Genomic DNA, 19,673 nt, shown 5'->3' on the forward strand with positions numbered 1-19,673 from the left:
GCCATTGGTGTGGTGTTCTTGGTCTTGGGGATATAGAATTTATTTTCCATCCTCGGCGAGGTGTGTGTGTGCTCTCCCTCTGGTGGTATTCTGAAGATGTATCACTTTGTGGAATATCCCCATTTTAAATTGCCCACCAGAGTTGGGCCGAGATGTAAAGGTAGGAGTGTCGATGCTAGTTTAAATACTGTAATACAAAAATTGCCACAGGATTCCTTCAGGAAGTTTTAATGATTTCAAATACCTAATTACTTGAACTGAATTGTGCACAAATCTACACAATTATGATATTACATTTGAAAATGGTGCTTGTGTTCAAATTTGATTGAATAATGAATTTTTAAATGCCTGTGCTCACAACCACAAGACTGAACATTGGTGTAGGTGGGGGAGTGGAGGGTTGTATGACTGTATAGGAATAGATGGGGTTAAAGGTGGGTGTGGGTGAAGTGTTCATGCTCATTGAAAATGGAATTTGTATCAAGTTTTGTCTTTGTCTGCGAGCACCAACTCTTCAAAAATTATCTCTCCGAGTCCTCGCCCTGCCCGGCGCAAGCTGGTCACGTACCCACCCAGCTTTGACGTAGTCTGCACCTGTTCTTCCAGAAGGTCTTCCATGAACCTAAGCAACTGGGACAATCATGTTAGATTAAATTGGTTTATCTGCAAGTAATGAAGAATCGTCTAAACCATAAGCACTTCCTTCCACCATATAAATGCCTTGATGAGAGATTGGCTAAAGTAAAACTGCAGGCAAGAGGTGTGTTCACATACGTGATGGTCTCCATGGTTAATACCAATTTGGATGATGTTGAGTAGTGCTGCCATAACTTCCTTTTCCAATTGCAAGGCACTCTGCATGGAATCCTCTGCAGAGTTCCAGTCATCTTTCTCTGGTTTCTGCAACATCGAGATTTTAACATCAGCTTAATTGGCTGCATGAGGAAAGGTTCGTTAGCTCTGGTCTATCAAATGGTCAGTTTTGATGGCCTTTCTACCTTGACATCCTTCAGCATAACTCGTCCTCCACGCAAGTTCTGGTATTCCACAATCTTCTCAACCTTCTGTCGCTTTGTGTTTGAGAAGTCCTGAAATAATCTTTTCAACTTGAAGAGGGCGACATCATCCCGCCCAAAATGGGAGGCCTGCAAAAGAATCACCAGTGAGTAGAGTGTGCATACATCTTCTCTTTGTTAATACACTTGTCAAGTCGGGGAAAGTTACCATTCTAGCTTCTTATTTAGACCATCTATGGAAGTTAACTTTGTTTACAGGGATTTGTGGAACAGCTACGCAAGGAATGAAACCGTTATGTAACTTTGACTCCAACAGGGTGTTTTGGCCTACTGACCTTATTACCTCGTGCACGCGAAGCAAAAAGCGGGGTTAAGCAGTTTTCATGTCTGTCCGTCTGCCATATCAGTTTATGATCGAGGAACGACTTATTTAAATTGCATGTTATATTTTGAACACTAATCGGAACATTAATAGAAAGACATGTTTGCCGTTATACCGTACTTTTCCTCGAAGAGCACAAGCGCAGAGAGCAGCAAGATATTTTTACTCTGTCTGCAAATCAAACAAAATTGAAATTAATTCCAAACAGGAAACTTAGTTTTTCAGGACATCATAAAGGACGTGTTCAACAGGCAGGATGTGTTGGATCGGGTGATGTAATAGATGCTGGAGAAAATGGTGGGAGAACTCATAATTTTTAATCTTGTACACCTTTAAACCTTTATTTAAATCGAATTCTATAGTTGAATACTGGAGAACACAAATTGCCTTCATAATACTTGCAAGAACCATTCTATATAGCAATATATATCCATCATGACAAAGCGTGGCATGTGAGATGGTACAGTATCGGAGTGAGGAATAAGCTGCCATATGGCTGCATACATCTATGGTGATAAATAATGCCTTGATCTCCGAAAATCGGATGTTATTTTAGTGTACAAGATGATGCCTGCAAGTGACTTTCAGTACCGTTAAACTTATGCATTTTTTTGGCGTAGCCCACAGGGCAAAGCCATCTAGAGCAGTGTTTGTCTATCCGCATGTATGTATGTATGTCTCCTCAAACGTCCACCAATCAGAGCTGAGAATCTGGTCACATGACGGGGGTGATGTGAAGTCATTACGGCGGTACGACGGCTGACTTCACACTCCGCCATTTTGATTCCTGTGCCGTTCAGGCCGGAAATATCGTTGAACCTGTCATGTATCACAATCTGCATGCGCTACCCTTACGTTTTTCATTCGGTGTGAAACGCATGAAGAAAAACGCGTGAAAATAAGAACCTTTTATAACACTCGATTGTTATCGTGGCGTGGTCGCTGTTTGTGGGCTCCTTCTGTGTTGTTCTGCGTATATATTTTTCTGTTGCTTCGCAAAATATCACGACTGTATATATAATTTTGTTTGCTCGTTCCGTGTCCTTATAAAGGGTTTCTACTATCGTAGAATAATAAATGTTTCAGTTCAAACATCTGTGTGAATACACCATACATTTCTTCCTCTTCCTCTTCTTCAAACTTGCAAAGAGGCTTTTAGAAATGGCAAATTCGTGATTAAACAAACGATTTTTTTACGTCGTAGATGTTTGGTTCCTGTGTTTACAGCGTTTGTCTCCGTATGTATGTATGTATGTATGTATGTATGTATGTCCCTGACATATTTATCCTATATATTGGGTGAGTTTTATAGCCGACAATTACGCTTCTGAAAGGTAGAATGTAATGTAATTTAGCTTTGTTAGTTATGTTTCTTTGATCACCCTTTGGGGAACGTTAATATATTACATCATATACCTGGTTGGGGCAAATTCTCACACTTGATGATTGCCTGGGGGGAACTGAAATGATGACAACAGGGTGATTACATATGATGGGGGGTGAGGAGGTGCATGCTCCCTAGATCATATATAATTAAAACTTTGATTAAGACCTGGTGTTTGCTTAATGGTTAGGGTGGAGGGCTTGGAATCTTCGGGTTCTGAGTTTGAATCCCAATCGGCTGTTGAATTAACATCAGGTGGGGTTGACTCAGCCTGTCATCCTTCCGAGGTCAGCAAAATGAGTACCAACTCACTGGATCCTCACTCAAGGAGGTTGGTGACAGGATTTGCACTCCGGCCGCCGTAAAACACCTAATTCAGTAACGCACACAGTGGTGTGCCGGGATGGTGCTGAGGTCACTTTGATAGTGTTGACTGACTGACCAACATATAGAATAAACCATATGGTGTCTCAATGCAATCTCTTCACTTCCATGGTGACAGACAGCTTGGAGACTTAGAGTACTTCAAAATAATTTAATACTTACATTATTTGCTAATGGTATCTCCACCCAGGTCACATAGTATCCTCTTAAACGAAAGTATCAAACAAACCCGGCTATGCCGCTGTGAGACTGTCTTGTTTTTTTTTTGACATTGACTTCCAACTCTTGTTACCTTCGCAAAAGCGGAAGGTTATGTTTTGATCGCTGTGTATTTATTTGTATGTCTGTGTGTGTGTATGTTAATCGCATAACTCAAAAAGTATTCAACCGAATTGCATGAAATTTGGTGGGATGATTGGTTATTATACGGGACACATTTGATTAGATTTTGGGAAACAGATTTGCTCAAATTCTGACTATTTTTAACTCGATCGTATTTCACTCAAAGTTATGCGCCACTGAAGAAGAAGATGTCCATCCAGGACGTCATCACTATAACGCAATCTCCCGCGATCATTTCAACCTCAAAAAAAATTATAATTGCAGATTTGTCAAGAGATGAGGCATATTAACAAACGAATGAAACAGATTTGCTCAAATTCTGACTATTTTTAACTCGATCGTATTTCACTCAAAGTTATGAGCGACTGAAGAAGAGGATGTCCATCCAAGACGTCATCACTATAACGCGATCTCCCGCAATCATTTCAACCTCAAATGAAATTCAAATTGCAGATTTGTCAATCGGGGAGGCATATTAACAGACGAATGAAACAGATTTGCTCAAATTCTGATTTTTAAAAATCGATCGCATTTCACATAAAGTTTGAGGTACTAAAGAAGAAGAAGATTCGTTTAGCTTCTCAGATAAAATAAATAATTCTGTCTGCAATTTCAGGTTAATTACCTTCGCAAAAGCGGAAGGTTATGTTTTGATCGCTGTGTATTTTTTGTATGTCTGTGTGTGTGTGTGTGTGTATGTTATTCGCATAACTCAAAAAGTATTCAACCGAATTGCATGAAATTTGGTGGGATGATTGGTTATTATACGGGACACATTTGATTAGATTTTGGGAGCAATCGGGTCAAAGGTCAAGGTCACGGTCACGAAAAGGTCAAAATCGTATTTTAGTACAGTACAGAACAGTAGCTGCGGCGAAGGTATGCGCTCTACCGAGTGCCCGTTCTCGTTGTAGTTTGCACCACTCCACTCTCATTTGCAAGGCAATTATGCATGTGTATTAGGGTGGTCCACAGATATATGAAATATTTAATACTATTAAAAAATCCATGCTCCACAAGGCTGCCCTTGTTCCTATGTTTATAAAGATCATATCAACCAAATATGAGGTCAATTGGAACTTATTTAGAGGTTGCTCAAAAAATAACATTTTTAATTTATCCTGTTTTTTTCAGATGGCAGAAACTCGCAGCTCTTCCACAGTTTGGTTTCTGGGCAAGTCTGAAAAGGAAATAATATGTGGGGGACTACCAACCAAAGGACACACATTGCAGAAAATGGTGTACCATCACATACAAGAACACCATACAGTTTGTGAAAGTGCCAAACTTAGTGTACAAGCTGTGTGTGCATACTGGGAGAAAGCACGAATTCCAGTGAGCGCCAACATTTGAAGTTGTATGATGCCTACAAACTGGTAAAGAAAAATAGAACCAAGACATTCGAAAACTATAGAGTGAAGGAGCAGATGTTCAAAGATGATCTTCAATCCCTCTTCGATATCTCACCAAATGATGCGCTTGAGAAAATGACGAATGAACAAGACAAAGCATTCCTTATGATGCAGTGTGAGGATCCCTCAAGTTCACGTATGGGATCTGTGGACAACACTCTGGCAGTGAAGGAGAACAGAAAGCGTATCAGGCTTGAGAATGAAGATAAAAGAAAGAAGAAACATGCTGCTGAGACTCGAACAGCAATGCAATCTGTTCCATCAACATCGGCTGTGGTTGATGATGATGTCTGAGATTGAAAGCTCCAATTTAGTCAGGTTCACTATGTTTTTTTCGTTCAAAATTTTGGTAGATTAGCAAAACTATACATTTTTGGAATATTCAGAGCATGAGGAATCCAAAAATTAATGTTTACATTTGCGTAGACACCTTTGCGAAAATGACACTCAGGACAGTGATGAAGATCTGTAAAAGCAAATTCCTGAACGGTATAGACCTCGTAGATCCTGTGTATAGGACTTATAGTTCAATCTGATACTACCTATAACTTCCTATAACAACCTATAACTTCAAAGGACTTGCAATATAATGTATTATGTAATAGTTATATCACAAATATAAAGACAATGGTTTTCAATTACCTTTGTTTGTTGCTTTTCTATAATCCTGAGCACTATTTTGAGGCCTTTATTGGATTCCTTGACCCAGAAAACATAGGATTAGCATATTTAATTAAGTCTCTAGGTTGACTAGAAGCCGAGATCGCGCAAAATATGTATTTTATGGCGGCCATTTTCAAAATCCAAAATGGCGGCCATGCAGGTGTCTGTGCAAATGCCAACATTGATTTTCAGATTCTCCATGCTCTGAAGATTCCAAAAATGTACAGGTTTGCTAATCCCAAAATTTTGAAAGAAATTATATTTGTTAACATAGTGAACCTGACTATCTTCATCACTGTCCTGAGTGTCATTTTCGCAAAGGTGTCTACGCAAATGACAGGTGTCTACGGTGTCTACGTAAACAAAGCAAAGGTGTCTACGTAAACAGCAAAGGTGTCTACGTAAACATTAATTTTTGGATTCCTCATGCTCTGAATATTCCAAAAATGTATAGTTTTGCTAATCTACCAAAATTTTGAACGAAATTATATTTGTTAACAGAGTGAACCTGACTAATTCAGGGGACAATGAATTCAAACTCCAAAGTCCATCTTCTGCCAAACAGGCGAAAAAGGCTCCCATCAAGGTGATCACTCCAGCAACAGTGGTAACTCTGGACAGAGTAAATCTCTCAGATCGGCGTGCTATGTTTGTGGCCAGTGCTTTTGCGCAATCTCTTGGTCATACCATTGAAGACAAGTGCAAGCCAACAATAATAAATAATTTGAGTAATTGAAAAGAGATAATTATCTATGAATTGATGTATGATGCTAAAAATTCTGTATCTCATTCATTAAAATTTGTCAACATTTTGAGCAACCTCTAAATATTGTCCAATCAAGCTCAAATTTTCACCACAAACTACTTTCTTCAATAGGAATCGGGGCAGGCTTGTGGAGAAATGAAAATCCAATCTTCAAATTTTTGGATCACCATAATGTGTATATACTGTACTTTGTTTTCAAATTTTACCCTTCTAATCGAGTTCATTTCTTATCCATTGCTGGGGAAACCCCACATTATGAAAAGTCGGAGCAGGCAATGGGACACTTTTTAACTCGGTATGCCAGGCACAAGTTGTCTGGTAGGCCAATTTTTTTTTCTTTTCTAGCACAATCGATGTTGGTAATATGTCATTCCTTGTGGTAAATTGTGTTGAGCACCACGTTGTTTTTTCTTTTTTTTGTTACTTGCCATTGCCCTTGACAATGGCATGTATGAATGCTGATGAAGTGACAAAACTGCTTATGGAGACTTATTGTGATGTGATCATGATTATTACAGATTTATGTTCACCGAACTGTCAGCAGATCGTTTGTTGCGTTGTCTGGCACGGCAGCATATTCTGTTTACAACACAACGGTGTAATCTTTTCTATGAGAATGCTCGGAGTGACAGAATCTGGTACACCCAGGACTGAGTGAACTCGTACTTGGCAGTCATCGTGGTAAAATCATTAAGTGTATACTTGAACACCGTGCGGGGTATCGTTCTATGAGCTCTAGTGATTTTAAGTCTAAGCTGCCGTTGGTGTTGTTTTCGGGTTGTTCATCCATCTATGCGTGATTATTTTATTGTGATGACTTGTGAATGGATTTTTTAAACCAAATTTGATGCAAAGGTGTGTTGTGATTAAAAGATGAACTGATGCGGTTTTGGGGTCAAAGGTCAGGGGGAGCCATGTTTTTTTTTTTCGGGTTGACCAGCCATGCGTGATTTAGTTTCCACGATAACACGTGAACCTATGAAGGGATCGTGACCAAATTTGGCATAACTATGGATTGTCAAATGAAGATGAACCGATTCCATTTTTAAATTGAACAGTCAAAGGTAATGTGCCATTTGAAAATCGTTTTGCACACCATAGCTCAAATTTATAAGTATCTTAAGTATTTATTTATAAGTATCATTTATATGTTTCTTTTATTTGTCTTTTCTTTCTCAAGGGACCTTACTTTTTCATGACCTTTAATTTAGATATCATCCCACTGCTTGGTTTAATTCGTATGGTGGAGGCATATCCATCGATGCATTTACACCAAATACTGACGTAACCATCGTTACCCACAAATTTCAGAAAATTAATTAAAAATACAAAACTAGAATATCTTTGGACAAGTATCCAAACCCCCTTATTAGTCCCCTACCGGTGTACACCGGAGGGGACTATAGGTTTGCACGCCCTCCGTCTGTCAGTCCGTCACGCAAAGAACAGTTTTCCAGACTTTTTTTTCTAAACTCTTAATGCTAATGATTTCAAACTTGGCACATGGTTTCCTCATGATAAGTTACAGATCAAGTTCGAACTTCACGACGTTTCGATCATTTTTGACAATGTTCTGGCACTTTGAACTTTGGGAATTCTGATGATCCTTAACTCGGTGCCATTTTAAGTTTTAATTTCCTTTAAAAAAGATTTTCTCTGCAATAATAGCACCGATTGAGATCAAATTTTCACCGTAGGGGGGACTCGGTCTGTAGAATATTTTAATGGTAATTATGACGTCACAGGTCACGTGGTTCGGCCGCCATATTGTTTTTCGTGAGAACACGAAAACCCCTTTTTCTCTGCAACGGCTGAACAGATCGAGGCCAAACTTTGCAGGCAGAATCGCATACCCATGACGAACAAAAAAAGTCAGCGAGCATGACGTCATGCGTCACATGGTTTCAGAGTTATGACGTTTTTAAGCATGAACCTTTAAAACCGAGCCCCTCCCTCATTTTTGATCCAATCGAGGGGAAACGTCACAGATCTGTTCCGCATGTGTCTACTAAAATGTCCTTTTGGAATTTGCGATAGCTCACGTGGTTTGGCAGATATCGTTAATTAAACGAAAATATTTTAAAAAATGGATATCTCTTGAATCGCTTTATTGATCGACGTGAAACTTCATACTTTAGTAGAAGTCATGAAGAGTAACGTGTGAAAAATTTCAAGATGATTGGATGTACGGTCTGGAAGCTAGAAGTTGTTATTGCGTGAAGAAGAAGAGGCAAGTGTGCGGATTTAATTATTTATCACATGTACAGACTGAAAGCATCGTTGGACACGACCTGTCGCGGTCATTTTAACCTCAAATAAAATTCTAATTTAAGATTTGTCAATAGCTGAGGTATATTAACAAACGAATAAAACAGATTTGGTCAAATTCTGACTTTTTAAAATCGATCGCATTTGACAGAGTTGTGACAAGCTGAGGAAGAAGAAACCTCGCATTGGCTTCTCCAATGTGCCATAAAAAAATGGATATCTCTTGAATCGCTAGTACCTCAGACGGTGAGTTGGTAATAATTTATATAATTCACACAGTGCAATACGTGCAGGCCGCTCCACGGATCGACCTTGCCGGCTTATCAACGAGGCGAGGCGTGACACACGTGTCTCAGCATACCTCAGATCAAGTTTGAAAACCAGCATGAACCGTGCATAAATTTGCATATTCGATCATTTTTGACAAAGTTATGGCACTTTGAACTTTGGTAGGGGACATGTATTGCAGCGCAATACTCAGAATGCTTGTTTTAATAGCAATTGTAAATTAGCTCAGGTGTAACCAATCACCTTTAAAATCGCACACCAAATTAATTGGCCTATACCTGCATTAAATTGTGGTGATTCTGATATTTGCAGCTATTTCTCCGACAGATGCAAGTCTTCAATTTTCAGTTATGAGCAGAAACATAAAATCTACAAAGTTCAATGTCTCTTGTTCCTTCTTCCTTCCCATTCTTTTAATGTTGCTACATTGATGGAAATGAAGGGATGGTTTCTTACCATTGATAGATAATTCAATGATGAATACTGAAACATATTTATGAGCCGATTCAGAGAAACTTCAATGTCAAGTGCGAAGTTCTGTCTGATCATGGAGTTTTCTTCTGCTGAAACAAACACACACACCTCAAATGTTACACACTTGTGTTCTTAGTATACTTGCATGATATTTCAATTATACACTTGCAGTCTTTCTCAAGGATTGATCATTCAAATGTTTCAGTGAATGAATTTGGTTTTGTCCACCACTGATGCCCCAAGTAATGCACTGACGTACACAAATACAGTACACTTATCCCGAAACTACACCCTTGAACATCTCTGAGTCCTGAGGTTTTCGTTACTGCGATAACTTAACAGCTGAAGGGATATTGGTCAAAATTGGTACAGGTACAGTCGTAGCCAAAAATATTGACACCCTTGCACTTTTTTTTCAAATAATGCACCATTTCTTCCAAAAAAATTGTTGAAATTTAAATATCTTTCGGTGTCCACATATGTATTTCTTTGGTTTGCAGGGCAACAAAGCAAAAAAAGCTGAAAAAAATTACTAAATCCTAGCTTATTCCACACAGAAATCCTAAAATGGGCCGGACAATATTGGCACCTTTTAGAAGTTGTTTGAAATAATTAGATTTCAAGCAGGTGTTTCTCCTTTACTTTGGATATGTACTTACCTATGGTGAGTTGCAGGTGCCTGCAATATAAAAAATCATTCATTCAACCAGTTTGAATAGAGAAAAGGAGTCATTCTGCTGTTTTTTGTCACTGTGTGTAGCTCAATGAGCATGGAGAAAAGAAAGAAAACCAGAGAATTGTCTGAGGAGGTCAGACACAAGATTGTAGCGAAGCATGGACAATTTCAAGGCTACAAAAGTCCATCTCCAGAGACCTTGATGTTCCTGTGTCCACCGTACGCAATGTTATCAGGAAGTTTAAGGCCCATGGTACTGTAGCCAACCTCCCTGGATGTGGTGCAAGAGAAAACGTGATCGAAGATTGCAGCGAAGGATTGTTCGAATGGTGGAGAAAGCACCTCGATCAACTGCCAAACAGATTCAAGCTGAGCTTCAGACACAAGGTACGACAGTTTCAACTCGCACCATCCGTCACCAACTGAATGATAGGGGGTTCTCTGGTAGGACTGCTGGGACCCACTGCTTAGAGAGAGACATAAGAAAGCCTGACTGGAGTTTGTTGTTTTTTTTGTATACAGGATCGAGGCTCGTGAAAGAGCTAACATGTATCACAAAAAATCAAACAGACGCATAAAACATATAAGGGGAGCGTTAGACAAGATGGGGAGAGAAGGGGAAGCACACAAGGTCATGTCAGATAAAAAAATTTTTTTACTTGAGAACAACTGAATGGATTTAAATCCAACTTGGTACCTGTATTGGAAAATCCTTCAAAACCTCACTCCAAGATACAAGGCTTTATTCAAATCGATCTTTGGCATCCAACACAACAAGCAATAATATCATCAATCCTACAAATCTAATAAAGCATTATATAGCAAAGCCAAGCATTTTAAACATTAGTCATGAATCCCAGTCACTTCTTAGCAATAAGATCCAGTGCTCATCTCTGCAGAACTCATTCAGCGGCCAAGATAATGACCCCCTCTCAGACCGAGCACTTACCCCTAAATCGGCATCCAATATGCCCCACGCCTACGAAGGATCTTCTTCTTCTTCATTTTCACCACAGTACCAATATGTTTAATGGCGTAATAATGTGGGCGGAGGCATATCGGTCGACGTCATGATGTCTAAGAGTGTCGTTCTCGTTTAATATACATTTAAATTGCTTTTTTTGTCACTGGTGGCAGGCACTTTTGCTTGTTGGTCATAGGTACGTCACAATGCCTTCCAGAAAAAATAGCCCATTGTGGGACTGACTGTTATTTCCTCATAGTTTTAGGAAGATTGTAAAATAAATTACCTAAATTTTTTGCCTGAAGGCAATAACCCCCCTTTTCAGCCTCTTGGAGGGTGCAGATCCAGATTGGGAGCCAGCCCAATGAGACCTTTATGTTCTGATTGTACCAAATTTGTTCCATTTCAGTCATGTATGAGTAGTTTGTGAGGAAAGTGTTCTCGTGAATGTGAGGGATTAAAGGAGGGAGTCCACGGCCCCTTTCCAGGGGAGATGCGGCCATGGAGACTTGGAGAGCACAACTTATGGTTAGAACATGGTCACGATGCCGCATGGCCAGTTTGGTCTGGATCTGACTGGTGGATTCTAAGATTTAAAAAAATGAAATACCAATATTTGGGGCACAACCCCCTTTTTACTCTATAGGTTGTGCATTTGGATAGGGAGTACAACCCCATGAGACCTTGCTGTCGTACCAAATTTGGTCCATAATTGGTCGGGTAGTTTGTAAGATGTTTCAGTCAAATGTTAACTGACGGCCGGACATCGGACACTGAAGTTTTTTCGGAGAAATACCCCTAAAGACAGGTAGAGGATGATGTACACCTGGGGTGTGTTCATTTTGCAATTGGCTGGCTATCGCCTGCCAGGCCAGTCATTCCTTACAAGCCGCTTGGATCAAGGGAGGTGCTTGCAAGCAGTAAGCAAGCCCCTTGCTAACAGAATGACCCACATGTTAGCAAAATGGCCACCGTATGATTGATTGGTGGCTATCCCTTCAATTCTACTGTCAGAGGATGATATTCAAATGTGCAGTTCATACTTTTATTGGTACTTCTACTTTTTATCCTAATTGTTTGAAATCTAAAAACAAGCAATACCCCTCTACCCCCTCCCAAAAATGCACAGTTAGGGTCCACATTAGCTTGGTGGGGGAAGGGGAACTCTTCCGTCTGACTCTCCATTTATTTATCTTTCCTCTTCCTCGTACTCTGTCGTCGCTGCTAATACAATAGATTCGTTTGGGGAAGTTGTCACAAGAGGATCAAGTGAAACTGAAAATGATGCCCCGGACAGCATTTGCTGGAGTTCCATCACAGCATTGTTTCCATGGAAGCCGCCATATTGTTGTTGGGCTGAGTCCTCCGTTGTGTTGGAGTGCTTGCTTGAGCGCTTTGATTTCAGTAAGCCGCTTGGAAAGAGATAGCAAGCTGCTTGCTATTGGGACACGCTGCTGTTGCAGGGGTGTGTCCGTTAAAGCCAAATAGATATCTGTGTAAGCAGATATCAGCTGTTCATTACGCGTCATTCAGTGACTTCCGTGAACTATCGGTGCATGGGGTTGATGGATTGAACAAGTGTTATTTAATTATATTTGTAATTATTTCAGAGTATTTCGTTGATCTTTTTGAGTTGATCGTAACGAATAAAGGACTTATAAAGCTGGTATAATCACGACTTTTGGTTAAAAAAAATTCCCATGATCCTCTTCACCTCTAGTTCCACCATTTTGATGAACGTCATGCAAGGCATTGTGCTAATCGAGTTTTAAACCTCGATGTTTGGGACTAGTTAGTTCTTCCACCATGTCCGTGCAATTGTTAGAGTTAGGGTTACTCTTCAACTATAGTAAATGGTAATGGTAACAGTATCTATCATCGAATACATTATAGTATTGCTCTGAAGTTTGCAACCTAACAGAGTCTTCATCGTATCTTTGAGGTTTTTCATCCATCTCCATCTGCAATGCTCAATAACCTATTGAAGCAAGACCTCAATAACCTGTTGAAGCAAGATCGTTCTTATCTCCCTTTTACATAAGGTTCTGTTAGCAAACCATGGTGCAACCCCAACTCACCCCCACCTTCTTCCCATAACCCCCATTCAAACTCCCACTCCTTTGCCACAACAGTTAGCACAGCTCTCAATATTTAGTTGAGAATATGCATTGTCTCATTAGGTTGTTAGATATAGTTAGTGGCTTACTTATAATTTAATTAACTGAGAGATGCAACATCATGGAGAAATAGTGGTTCAATCTCACGCATAGTCTGTGCTCGGTCTCCATGATATGTGGATATGCTGACTAACCGAGCGGGTTTTATTTTATTTTTTCTTCAAAAAATTAGCTCTAAATTTCCTAAACCTGTGCTGAAGTTTGTCGAGGCGATGTAACATCATAGCCAGCAATTATATATATATTGTTACGGATCTCTGACGTCGGCTCTCCCCTTATCAAGGGGGGGTTAATCCCCTTGTCCTCTTGTCTGGCAATATATATATAATTGTAGCGTCCTTCCCGGCACGGCGTTAGGTAGGGTTTGTTAGGCCTAGGGGTTCACTACTACCTAATTACTAACGCCGACCGGAAACGAGGGAATAACTCCCGCTCGAATCACGGATATGGATGGAAAATGCCGAGCGGATAGCAATCCGCGATCCAAGCTGTTAACAAATGACTAGACCCGATTATAGCGGTTGCGATCGTGCCACGCTTACCCAATTGGAGAAAAGACTGATGCGATCGGATGGAGAGGAAACCAAGAAAATAGGAAAAACAAAGCAATTTATTACAAATGTACAAGAAGGAGAAGACGAAACGAAAGAAATGTACAGGAAAGAAAGAGGAAGGAAAAGTACACAGGGCAGTCTTAATTACAGGCTTAACTTATTTCCCTGGACAAACGGGCCCGTCTCACACACAGTCACTCACACGGGGATTGTAGAGGAACAGGTTGATGGTCACCAGTGCGTCCAGGCTCCAGTCCGGCTCCGGTCCAGGCGATGGAAAACACGGCAGGCAGCTCTTCACATTGTAACGCGAACGGACAATTATATCACGGGGGGAAGGCTGGTATCCTGGCAGCGTACGTAATGTTTGTACGACTCGTGCCAAACGCCCCCTCTCCAATGTCCTGTACGCAAGCGCCAATTGTGCAAGTCCTTTCAAGCCCTTCAAATTGCAGCGGACCTTATACTCGCGAGTTCTCCGGGTAAGTTCTCTCATCAGCGCCAGCGAGTAAGTCCTTTCACAAGCACATATACCCACGAGTCCTTATTAGCTCGAGCTCCTCTTCATAAGTCCTCTTAAATGTGCGCTCTCCCAATAAGTCCTCTTTCACAAGCGCGCTTCCTTAAAGTCCTGTAAAAGGGCTTTGTGCGCTCGCTTTTATAAGACAGCCAGCGATCGCTCCGCCAGCCCAAAAGCCACGCCTATCGGGCGATGTCACTCCAGCCCTGGTTGGCTGGTTATGGCTTACCAGCCCCGCCCTGATGGTTGGCTGACGTGGCCACACCTTCTTCCTGGCGCTCCGCCCCCTTTTTCCGAGCCTCACCTCATGGCTTATGGCGGCGTTTAGCGAGCTCACGCTCAAGGGCAGCGAACGCTGCTAACAAAGGCGCGTAACAAATTGGGAGGGCCATGGGGCACAGACAGGAGGGCGCGTAATGGCGTCGCTTGGAGGGAGGCTGCCAAAATGGACGGAATGAACGCAAGGGGCCTATTCTTATTTGATTGACACAACGCAGATTCAACTATTGGGAAAATGGCCTTATCTATACACATACTAAGGAATAACTGAAGTCCTATGGTGACATACATGTTGCTTGTGGCCTATCTATGGGGTGCTACCTTTAACCTTCAATGATGTGATATTTACAAGCAAGTGTGGGTTCTCAAAACCGCAACAATATATACATATATATATATATATATATATATATATATATATATATATATATATATATATATATATATATATATATTGTTGCGGTTGTGAGAAATAAAGATAACCCCCCTCTTAGTTAGTTGCACCACAACATGTAGCCTCGCTTATATTAGTTAAGTTATGTCTTATTCAATGTTAAGTATAGTCGCCTTTCCTGTGTTAGTATGCGTTGAGACAGGCAAGTAAGGGTAGGCTTCGTTGTTCATTGGGCTGGAATGCCATGTGCTCATTGGGCTGGAATACCATGTGCTCGGGCCTGAAACAAGTCTGGGAGGCCCGAGGGAGGGGCGACAGGGGAGTGGCCGGTAAGCGGCAAGCAGCCAATGGAAGCTCAAGGGGAGGGGAGGGGCTTGGAACATTCTAATGGGACTCTGGGAGGGGCTATAAAAACCCTGCCCCGGCCCCCCCGAACTGTCGGTGTGGTTGGAACACACTCTGTGATCGAGTCTCTCCTCCGTGGCCAAGCTCCAGCACGCTGTCTGTCTCTGAGCTCTCTGTCCTGGGATTCGGAAGCGACTGTGTGTGTGATCAAAAGCACGAACTCTCTGTCATCTGCGTTCTGCCTGTTATAAGCGCTTTTCGAGGACGATCTCTCCCGGGGCCCAAGACTCCAGCGATCTCCCTGCCTGAGCTCCCTGCACGTGCCGCGAACATCCCAGGGACATGCCCAGTGAGCTGACCGGGGCGAAGGGCACTGACGGCCGCGCTTTGAGCGCGTCCTTCTTCTTCCTTCCTTCCTTTCCCCGCGTGAGTGAAAGGGCCCTTGTCTGGAGATTAAGTTAAGGACGTTAAGTTTCTGCTCTGTGTCTCTTTGCCCTGATCATTTGTACCGTATTGCAGCGTAGCCGTGCCAGTGTGTCAGTAGCCGTATTGCAGCGTTCGCTGCCTTGGAGCTAAAGCTCACCCCAAGCTGCCATTGCCAGCAGCGTCGCTCCCTTTTGGTTTGTTCCTGCCCGCCGCCATTACGCACGCGGTCAGAGTGGGAGAAAAAGGGAGGAGCGGCCAGGAACACAGGCGTGGCCCCATCAACACGTCACGAGGGGAGGTACTGATGAACCCTCATGACCAATCCGGGCCGAGGCGTGTTCACCGGTAGGCGGAGCAAAGCGGACGCGGCTTGATACGCGAGGCTTCTAATGAAAGCGCGAGCGCAAAGCCTTTTGACGGAGATGGGCGAGAGAGCAGATGTGAGAGAACAGCGCAGAGGCGGCGAACATAAGAACATTGTGCGGAGGATCGTTTAGGACGATCGTTTTCGATACGAACTGCCATGGTTTTGAGAGCGTTCGGCACGCTGTACGTACGCGCATTCCAGCCCCTCGCGTTTGTAAGGTCCGGTCGCGCGTTAAGCTGCCAGCCGTTCTTCGCCCGCGGACCCGGAGCCTGGACCACCCCATCGCCTGGACCACCCCATCGCCTGGACCTTCCTCCCCTACCAGCTACCATTCCGTGTGAGTGTGTTTGTATTGTCATGGGCGTGTTGTATAAGAGTGCATAAGGTTGCCCGATGTCCTTTTGTTTCCTCTTCTTGTATATTCCCTTCTTTCGTTTCCTCTTTTAGATAGTTAATAAACCATATTTGTTCTTCCTTCACCCTTCTTATTCTTTGGCTTCCTCTCGTCCGATCGTCTTTGTCTTTTCCCCATTGAATATCGGTGGCACGGTATAGGAACCGCTCAGAATCGGGTTTAGTCCTTTTGTTAACGGCCTGAGGCATGGCTCGCTTCGCTCGGCGTGTCCATTACAGCCGCGGCTCGGGCGGGTCTCATTTCCTCGCTTACCGGAAGGCGCTGGTAATTAGGTAATAGGAACAATTGGCCTACCACCCTATTCAGCGCTGACCGGAAGTGACGTCATAGCTCCAGGACCGGAGACGGCCAGCTTAATAGGCGAGGGGATTAACCCCCCCCCCCCCCTCGGTAAGGGGAGTGCCGTACTCTGAGATCCGCAACAATATATATATATATATATATATATATATATATATATATATATATATATATATATATATATATATATTATATATACAGTGAAACCTTGACTTACGAGTTTAATTCGTTCTGTGACCGAGCTCGTAACTCAATTTGCTCGTTTCTCAAATTAAATTTCCCCATTAAAATGCATTGAAATGCTATTAATCCGTTCCAGCCCGCCAAAAACCACACCAATTTTTTTTTAAATATACAGTATATATAAAAATATCTCGCGCTTTATATTTCACCTGTATGCAGCATACAAGTTGGCAGGATGGCCTGGACTGGAGGTACGCACACTTGACTCTAAACTGTCCAGCCTGGGTTTGAATCCCGACCCAGCTATAACCTGTCATGTCGGTGTTTCACAGGCAGGGTGATTCATCAATGTGTGTACCGCTAAACTGGGCGCCCCGTTTGCGTCCCATTAGTTGTTGGATGTTAAGGATCTCACCGTGTCTTCCACAAAGAGAAGGCGAGCTATCGCCGGCACTCTGAACAAGTTGTGGCCTGGCATGCTCTTCTCCTCTGCCGTTATATACATCCTCCTCGGCATCTTTTTCCAGAAGAGCCCTGTCTCGTCACAGTTGAAGATTTGCTGCGGGATGTATCCTTCGGCTTCTATCAGTTCGGCAAAAGTTATAATAAAATCTTCAGCTGCCTTCACATCCGAGCTTGCTGCCTCACCGTGCCCGACGACGGAGTGAATGCCGGTCCTCTTCTTAAAAATTATCAAACCATCCCCGACTGGCTTTGAATGACTCTTCCGATGCCTCGTCCGTTGATGTTCCCGCCGTCTGCTGCACCAAATCCCCGTAAATGTCTCGTGCCTTCTCACAGATGATGCTCTCGGTCACGGTATCTCCTGCGAGCTGCTTCTCCGTCAACCACACAAACAACAACTTCTCCATCTCTTCATGGACAGAGGTCCGGAGCTTTGAAATAATCGTAACGCCCTTGGCTGGCGTTATAGCCTTTATCGCCTCCTTCTGCTTCAAAATCGTACATATCGTAGAAGTACTACGATCGTACTGCCTCGCCAAATCGACAACACGCACACCTCGCTCATGTTTTTCGACGATTGCGTGTTTTATATCCAAGCACATCATCCTCCTCTTCTTCTCAGTACTGCCCTTGGCACTCAATTTCTTAGGACCCATGGTTAAAACTAAGAAATTTTCAAAATAACCAAAATGCGAAAACAAAGCAGCAGCGATATACGGCAGAGATGCTTGCACGGCAAGATAACCACGTGACCGGAACCCACCTGGTGGTGGGTGGCGTAAGCTCGTAACTCAGATCTCGGCTCGCATCTCAAAGCAAAAAACCGCCCGAGCGACGGCTCGTATCTCGGCAAACTCGTAAGTTGGTGCACTCGTAAGTCAAGGTTTCACTGTATATATATATATATATATATATATATATATATATATATATTGTTGCGGAGATGAGGACTGTATTTTTTGATTGTGTGCTGTATTATTATTATTATTGTTTATTCTGCGCCCCCCTACCTCCGGAGCTGTGTAAAGGTGAAAGGGCATCCCATAATTAGTCCACAAGCATACACGTCAGCCAAATAATAGAATACCCCTGTTTGATAGTTATATCTTATTCTGTGTTTTAGAGTAAGGCTGTGTCTCCCCTTAATTGAAGTACTCCATTGCACCAGTGAAAGAGAATAGATCCCCTTTCATTCCCATCCCCAAAATCTCCATTTCCTTTTACATCCCCTCTCGTGATTGCCAACCCTCGATTGCCAATTACCTCCCCTCCAATAACCGCCATTGACCACGAGGCAGGGTCGGAGAAGAAAGGCGTGTCTCCACCTCGTCATAGAGGGGAAGAGGGGCGTGCCCGCCCGTCGTCATCAAGGGCGGAGCGAGAGGGTCGCGTGACCAACCAGGGCCGAGGTGAGCACCCCGATGGGTGTGTCAGGAAGGCCGGCGGCTTGATCGCTAGAGGCGCTATAAAAGGCGCGCACGCAAGAAGCAAGAGAGTGAGTCGTGAGTTGGTCGTCAGAGGAGGGTCAGGGGTTGCGTTGGTTGCGGTGGTAAGAAGTCGGTGGTGAGAAGTGGTGGCGTCGAGTGGTCAGTGGTTGCGTTGGTTGACGTTGAGTTGTCGATGGTGAGGAGACACCAGGGCCAAGAGAGGGAAGGTTCCAAGTCAATTACCAGCAGTGCGCCAGAAACGGCAGACGCGCCCTGAGGTGAGCCAGAGAAGCAGCTTTGGCTCCACAAGCAGCGTTGACTCCACCAGGCAGCTTCAACCCGTTACCCCGCGGGGACCAGATAGCGGTGGCATCGGTGGCCGTCGAGGTCCAGCCGACGTCCCGTGCGGGATCAAGCCCGAACCATCTGCCCCAGCTGAACCTTCCCATTCCTCCTTCCAGCATTCATTCCTTTCCTCCACCCTTCTTGTGTACGTGAGTTTGTTCTGTGTGTCTTGTCCCTGGGTTAATTAAGTCTGTATAAGCTAATAATTGCACTGTGTCTCTGATTCTTCTGTATATTATTTTATTATCTTTCCTTCTCCTTGGTTACTTTGAGCATGTAAATAGTAGGAATAAATTTAGTAGTATTTCCAACCTTTTTGTCTTCTTCTTCTTCTTCTTCACATCCGTGTCGCCTTTGTCTTTTCCCTATTGAATAGCTGCGGTGCGATCCGGCCAACGTTTGGGTGGAATCGGGTTCTAATCGGGGAATAACTGTTCGGTCGCGGAGCCTTCGCTCG

At 42.9% G+C, this 19,673-nt stretch overlaps 1 protein-coding gene across 2 annotated transcripts in view; it reads right to left on the reverse strand.

Annotated features, from left to right (window-relative positions):
* Positions 1 to 212: 212 nt before the first annotated feature.
* LOC137437850 (ferritin, higher subunit) overlaps positions 213 to 19,673 on the reverse strand; it is a 42,740-nt gene continuing 23,279 nt past the window's right edge. Inside the window, exons 2-5 of one of the 2 annotated variants that reach the window (XM_078766805.1) lie at positions 9,362 to 9,465; positions 999 to 1,145; positions 775 to 900; positions 213 to 630 (exon numbers count right to left, since the gene is read on the reverse strand). In XM_078766805.1, the coding sequence (XP_078622931.1) occupies positions 481 to 630; positions 775 to 900; positions 999 to 1,145; positions 9,362 to 9,454 (516 nt within the window). In that variant the 5' untranslated portion in view covers positions 9,455 to 9,465 and the 3' untranslated portion in view covers positions 213 to 480. Of the gene's footprint in view, positions 631 to 774; positions 901 to 998; positions 1,146 to 9,361; positions 9,469 to 19,673 lie in introns of both variants that reach the window. The other variant, XM_068132526.2, reaches the window with a different exon arrangement.

Source organism: Myxine glutinosa, chromosome 12, assembly GCF_964187855.1.
Source record: "Myxine glutinosa chromosome 12, kmMyxGlut1.1, whole genome shotgun sequence".
Lineage (NCBI taxonomy): Eukaryota > Metazoa > Chordata > Myxini > Myxiniformes > Myxinidae > Myxine > Myxine glutinosa.